This window comes from Mesitornis unicolor, unplaced genomic scaffold (genome assembly GCF_000695765.1).
Source record: "Mesitornis unicolor isolate BGI_N332 unplaced genomic scaffold, ASM69576v1 scaffold9979, whole genome shotgun sequence".
NCBI lineage: Eukaryota > Metazoa > Chordata > Aves > Mesitornithiformes > Mesitornithidae > Mesitornis > Mesitornis unicolor.
Window position 1 is genome coordinate 21,369 of NW_010209242.1, and position 6,334 is coordinate 27,702.

A 6,334-nucleotide genomic window follows, 5' to 3' on the forward strand; every position below is an offset into this window, starting at 1 on the left:
AATACTGAGTGTGACACGATCAAATAAATGTTAAATGACAAGGCAGAGCAATCACACGAGATAATTTCCAAAGTTTTAAAATCAGCTAATACCCCATTTCACTTTGCAGAAACCTAGAGCAACCAGTTCCCCACAGAGCATGACAGTAAAATATGGAATCTGTTTTAAAAAAGAAATTCAGGATCATCAAGCCAAACAAAATAACTAGTTTCTCCATTTTGCCAGCACGAATAAGCTGACAGGCGCTAATCTTCCTATGTATAGCGATTCACCATTTTGTTTCTAAAAACAACAGTCTCCTTCACAGGGAGGAAACCACGTATTCGCAGACAGGGTTGTTCTGAATTTGCTTTAAAAATAGAAATGATCGATCTTGTATTTTAAAGGTAAGGCATATTTTCTGATTATGTGTTGGGAAGGCTCAGACACATGTAAATTAGACATATTTCTGAGAAAAGCTGATCTAAAAATTAGCCTTTTAAAATCGTTTTCTTGTGAAATTATATATGTGCATTCCCATAGGAAATGCATCAGTAGAAGAATTATGGGTTGTATTCCGTCAAGGAAGTTTTAAAAAAAGACAGCAGCAGGTATAATCAAATAAGAAGGAAAGACAGCACGTAATGCATGAAAGTTAATTTTTCGTTTGCTGAAGAACAGACTTTTGTTGAAGAAGGATGTGTTTGTTTTTTCAATCTGGAACAAGACAGAAGTTTTACAAACGATACATCATCTCTGATAGTATCTACAAGCTCATTGTTGGCATAGTATCACTATTTGTTTTCAGCTGAATGTGAAAGTGATAGGGAGTAACTGAAGCATGATGGAAACATTATTTGACTGAATCGAACATGAAATCAAGGCAGGAAAGATTGGGGAACAGTTAATTATTTAATCATTCCTCTTTCAAAATGTTATGCCTACTCTGAGTATCAGGAAACCGCTCCAAGACTGCAGTTAGAATGGAGAAACTGCTTATTTTGAAAACAACCTGACAAAAAAGTATTTTAGTCCTCAAAGAATCCAAATAAGAAACCCCCCAAAATAGCTAACAGTCACATATGATCATTATGGAAAAGAATTTAAGTGATTTGTTTTAACTGAAATCAACTTGAAGACTAGCAATAGCTGCAAGTATTCAGATTTGGTAAACAGTCTTTTGAATACAGTTCTTCAACAAAACAGAACCGGGAAGATTTTAATTTCTGCTCTTATTAAATGTCTGAAGTCCTAGAGAGTAAATTCTGGGTTCCATAACTTCCATGTGACCGTTAGTTGTGTCAACCCATGCCCCATTTACCTAGGTCATCTTTAAGGTCAATGTCAGCATTGGTAGGATTGATAATGGCCTCCACCTCGAAGCCGGCTAAATTACTGATTTCACTGTGAATAAGGTTCAGCTGAAAAGAAAAGCATGAGGTGGGAAATAACAGGACAGCTGGGAAATCACAGAGAAGCTGCAGAAAAGTGAGCTTTGCAACACAGATGGAGAGAGCATCACTGCAAACAAATATGCAAAATAAAAGGCAGGTCATAAAGGAGGTTATTATAAAAAAATTCAAACACAAGACTCAAACATTGTTCACACTGGGAGGATGTGAATGTACCAACTAACAACCTCTATTTTGGCCTTACACTGGCCACTGTTTGGGATTCTTACTTTGGCATTATAAGAGGGCATTTGTTTTTCCTCAACGTGCAGAGGAAGGACACCCTAATCATTTCTTAAGCATCAATTACAGGAACGTGCTCTGACTGTTCAGCACTGAGAATGGCTAAAAGATGCTGCTCCTCCTTCTTCAAGCCAGCAAACACGAGCACATCTCTGAGAAAGCACACACTTCTCTCCAGCGACTCCTCCATCCTAACAAGGGGACAGTTTTCTTTTTCTTTCCCCATTAGTGGTCACCACAACCTGCACTGCAGGTGCTTTCATGTGCTTACTGCGTCCGTTTTTATGTTATTTGCTTTACTTCCTTTTGTCATTTATGAAAATAGAGATTTTAACTCCACCCATTACAGCCCATTAACTCCTCATTAACACCCATGTATTTAAAGCCTGCTTCTCAACTGCTGTCTAAATCATTACAAAATCAGAAGGATTTCTGATGGGTGTCCAGCAAGGTAAGGAAGTTAGCACAGATACCTAAAGATTAACCTCACATCTGCACTACGTGTTCTCAAAATAAAAAGAATTAATGAAATATGAGGAAGTGCAGATTTCAACTTCTAGCAACACATTTTGAGCAAAACTTACAAACTAGTATATAAAATAAGAAGTCAATGAAAAGACCAGCGATGGTAACAACGTTGGCTAACATCCTGCCATGTCATATCAGTGAGGACGGTTTTTGGAAGTGTTTAGAGGTGTAAAGGGATAGTACAGTTTGCTTACTGCTGACAGCCTGGGTGTCTCATCAAAGGATGTGACCCACACCACAAGAACAACTCTGAGGCAATCTGATGTGAATGCCAAACATGGGAAAAGTCAGAAGTGCAGTACGCTGAGAGGGACGTGAGGGTGCTCATAGCCAGGGGTCTGGAATACTGCTTGGTATCCAGCGCTGGGAAGTCTGGTTTCACATGCACTGAGTTTACTACTGTCTAAACTTAAACCACTTTAAAATGCAAATAATTTTCCAAACTCTTTCACATGGGGAAATACGTTATCTACATCATAAATTATGCTTATACCTGCAACATACATTTAAAAGGATCATTTCAGTAGCTGATTAGGCAATACGGAAAGCACGTATGAAAGAGAAAGTTCTCATTCATTTCTGTAAGTGCTGAAGCCAGCTGCAGTTAAACCAGGCTCTCCTTCAAATCCAGACCCTGCTGGGTTTAACCTATGAAGCATAACATAAACATTCAGGCACAGCAATTAATCTCATCAATAACTGAATTTTGTCTCTTGGTTTGTAATCCACGTTCCGTAAACTTAACTCTTCAAATCTTCTCCTTGTGTATGTGAGTTTATTAACAGGGAACACGAGCCAAGTCATGCAACCAATACAAGTGAATGGGTCATTTAAGGAGGCCAACATCCATATATTTAAGTTTTATGAAAAAATTATTTCCATTTCATTCATGTGATTACATGAATTGACCTTCTTTCTCTTTTTAAAAGCCTGCAATTTAATATAATTTGCATATGTTGCTTGAGTAAACTATGTTCCCTCAAAATAGGGTGATTTTGGCTAAAATGAGTGTAATTCAGTCCTGCTTTAAGTTCAGGTCTGTTTGGGAATTTGTAATAAAATCCAAGAAAGCGTGCTTTCCAAATAGCTTAGAATCCTTTAATACTTCACACGTGGCGAGTTATTCATACTTGAGTTTGAGTCTTGAGTTTGACTACAAGCAACTGCTGTTTAAAAAAAAAAGTCAAATCAAATAAAACCAAAATGTTAAAGAAACTTCATGAATTTTGAAATAAAAAAACAACAACAAAACACATGCGCACACCAAAAGACTGTTCTGTGGAGACTTCAGTGTTTTCCTAAGCGTATTTGCTCATTTTATAGGTGACACATTTCGACCCCTAATTCCGAGCTCTACAAGTTTTTGCCCCGGATCTATTGCCTGCAGACCATTTTGGTTTCAGACCTTTACTCTCTCTCTGCACCTACTCATGTATGGGATTTACAGAGCAACCAGCTGGTAATAAAAGTTTCAATTTAACAGCAGCAACAAAATGCTTAAAAAGCTGCCCAGCACTGAAAGCATGGGTTGGCAGTTAAGCATTATTTTGCTAAATGTTGCATTTGCTACACTGTTAGCTATCTGATTGCCAAGAGCAATAATAATAATAATAATAATAGTAATAATAATAAAAAAACCTTTTCCCATAGAATGAAATCCTCTAATGAGTAACTGCTCAATTTTACTACCCAAGCAAGTATTTGACAGAAGTGATCCCCCAAAAGGGTCACTTAAAAAAAAAAAATAGGCACAACTTGCATATACATGTGCAACAAAAAATGGACGTAACTTTAGGTAACATTTAACTCATACGTTAGTCAGATGAAATGCAGATGGCACTTAGCACATCTGTGAGTATTTTCTGAGCCAAGCCTTCCATTTCTTATTTCAGACAAAATTACCTTTATAGTCTTGGAACTTTTTCTGGTGTGAGTTTTCTACAGAACACTGCAGGTGCCTGATGCAGACAACAAGCTGAGGTCTCTCGGAAAGTCCAAACCCTAACGCTTAGGCCTGAGATCTTACAACTCTGCCTTTACTCCATTAATTGTCTCAGGAAAAACAATCTGGTTAATGTGCAGAACACCACGCTTCCATCATGTCCCTTGTAGGATGTGAAATCATTTACATATTAACTAGCTTAATTAGTGTAGCACTAATAGACTTCTACAGGTATAACTGAAGGGTTCTTTGCCATTTCTTGACCCCTAAGAATTTCTAGTTGAATGCCAGGAGTTACCTGAAGACCTAATGCAATAACAGTACTTTTAAAAACCGAGGCAAGACCCAGGTTTGCAACGTTCTTCTTTGTGTTTTCAGCAATCAGCTCTGGGGATATTAGAAGAACGAAGAGCTGCTCTTGCAAATAAAACCCTTCCCTTTCCCTTCTGCAAACACGAAGCCAAGAAAAAGATTTTTCCCATTAAACGCTTAGAGATGATGTGATACTAAGAACAGGATTATTTCCTTCTCTGCATCTAGGAGACTATTTCCTGATCTAGGAGATGGTGGTTTTGCAGACCAAAGAGACATGCTGTAAAGGTGCTCAAGGATATCACAGAAGGTTCAGAAGATACTGATTGTTTGCTTGAGTTTTTCAGTTCCAGGTTTCTGTGCTTGCACTGTAGTTTATTATGAACACAAGGAACATGAAAGTACATCGTATGAACTCAAGAAAAATCAAATAACTGTGATTAATATGAGTATTTTTGCATTTTGAATGGAAAAGCTCAAAATGTTTTAACATACTCAGCTTTCCTACCATCCATGTGAAGAGCATAACTGCATCTCCATTTCAGAGATGGGGTCGGCAACAGAGAAAGGTGATTTACGGTTTGTCTGAACCGGCCAAAACCAGAAGCCAGGAGTCATGGTTTCCAGGCCCGCAGCTGAACCACCTAAACACCCTGTCCTCCCTATCCACCCTTCCCTCAAAATGCTGCTTAAGGTAAGGCAATGCTGATTAGAAGAAAGGTCCTCTTCCAAACAGGCAAACACCTTTTGCCCTCACAGGCTTTGAAAAAATATCAGCGTGCACAAGTCCAAGTAATCAACCTGCAACACTACTGTCCAGAACAGCTCTTGAAGAAGGTTCTTAGTTTATTACGTCTGTGAATACCACATGGCACTAATTTAAGACAACTCTAACAAAACAGATTTCTTTCTGTTAATCATCAGACTCAAACTCAGATAAATATTTTAAAAAGCAATATGATCTTTTTAAACAGCAATTGCATGTAGAAATGGCTAAGCAGAAGCGTTTAACTGACTCAAAGTCACCAGAGTTTTTACAGGTAATTGTTACATTTGATTTGTGGATTTCCAAAATCAAGAGCAATTATTTGTGACTTCCCTGTGTCAGTTAAGTAATTAACAACCACAACCATCAGCGAGACCACAGTTTGCTAAACCTGCATGTAGTGCAGACATCCTGTCACACCCAGGAGCCTCCTGGCCCGTGCAAAATACACCTCAAGGTAAGGAGAGAGGACACATTCAACTCCCCCCAGTTCCATGGCTGAAAGTTTTATCTTTGCCTTTTTTATCACAAGAAAATCAATATATTTTGGTAATTTTGAAAATGCATGCTTTAAAACTAATTTATGGGGAGTGGTCTGAAGATGTTTCTAGGAACAAGGAGCGTAATATTTTTGTTGTTGTTTTTATGCTAAATGAAATCTCTTTTATCGCTATGGTGCAAAAGGGTTTTTTTCATTTTAAACTTTTGATATTTTCAGTCTTAACATGAATGCTTAAAATAATTTAGGTTTGTCTAAATGTGCTATTTTGGGGGTAAATCGGAACAAAGACATTAATGTCTTATCAGCTCAAACAAGGTAAGAATTTCATTTTTAATCATACATAATGGGACGCAGAAAATTCTTATACTTGTTACATGTGGCCTGATTTTCTTTTACACATTTACTGCCTCTAAAGAGGAGGATCCTTCTCACAGAGGATCAAAAGCAAAATATAATTTGTGCTAGACACATCTCAACTACCCATGCACTCTTTACCCTTCAGAAAATAATCCATTTCATTTGGACTGCTCCCTCACAGGAGAAAAATTTTCATTTCCCTTTTAATTATGTGTATTACAAATAAAGGCTAACAGCTGGCCCCTCTCGTGTAG

At 37.7% G+C, this 6,334-nt stretch overlaps 1 protein-coding gene across 6 annotated transcripts in view; it reads right to left on the reverse strand.

Annotated features, from left to right (window-relative positions):
• The window catches only part of LOC104547221 (core histone macro-H2A.1), a 38,154-nt gene that overhangs the window by 12,191 nt on the left and 19,629 nt on the right, over positions 1–6,334 (reverse strand). For 4 of the 6 annotated variants that reach the window (XM_010192822.1, XM_010192825.1, XM_010192823.1 and 1 more), the window contains one exon: positions 1,301–1,400. The exons of the other annotated variants lie outside the window; for them this stretch is intronic. In XM_010192822.1, the coding sequence (XP_010191124.1) occupies positions 1,301–1,400 (100 nt within the window). The remainder of the gene's footprint in view (positions 1–1,300; positions 1,401–6,334) is intronic. 6 annotated transcript variants of the gene reach the window in all.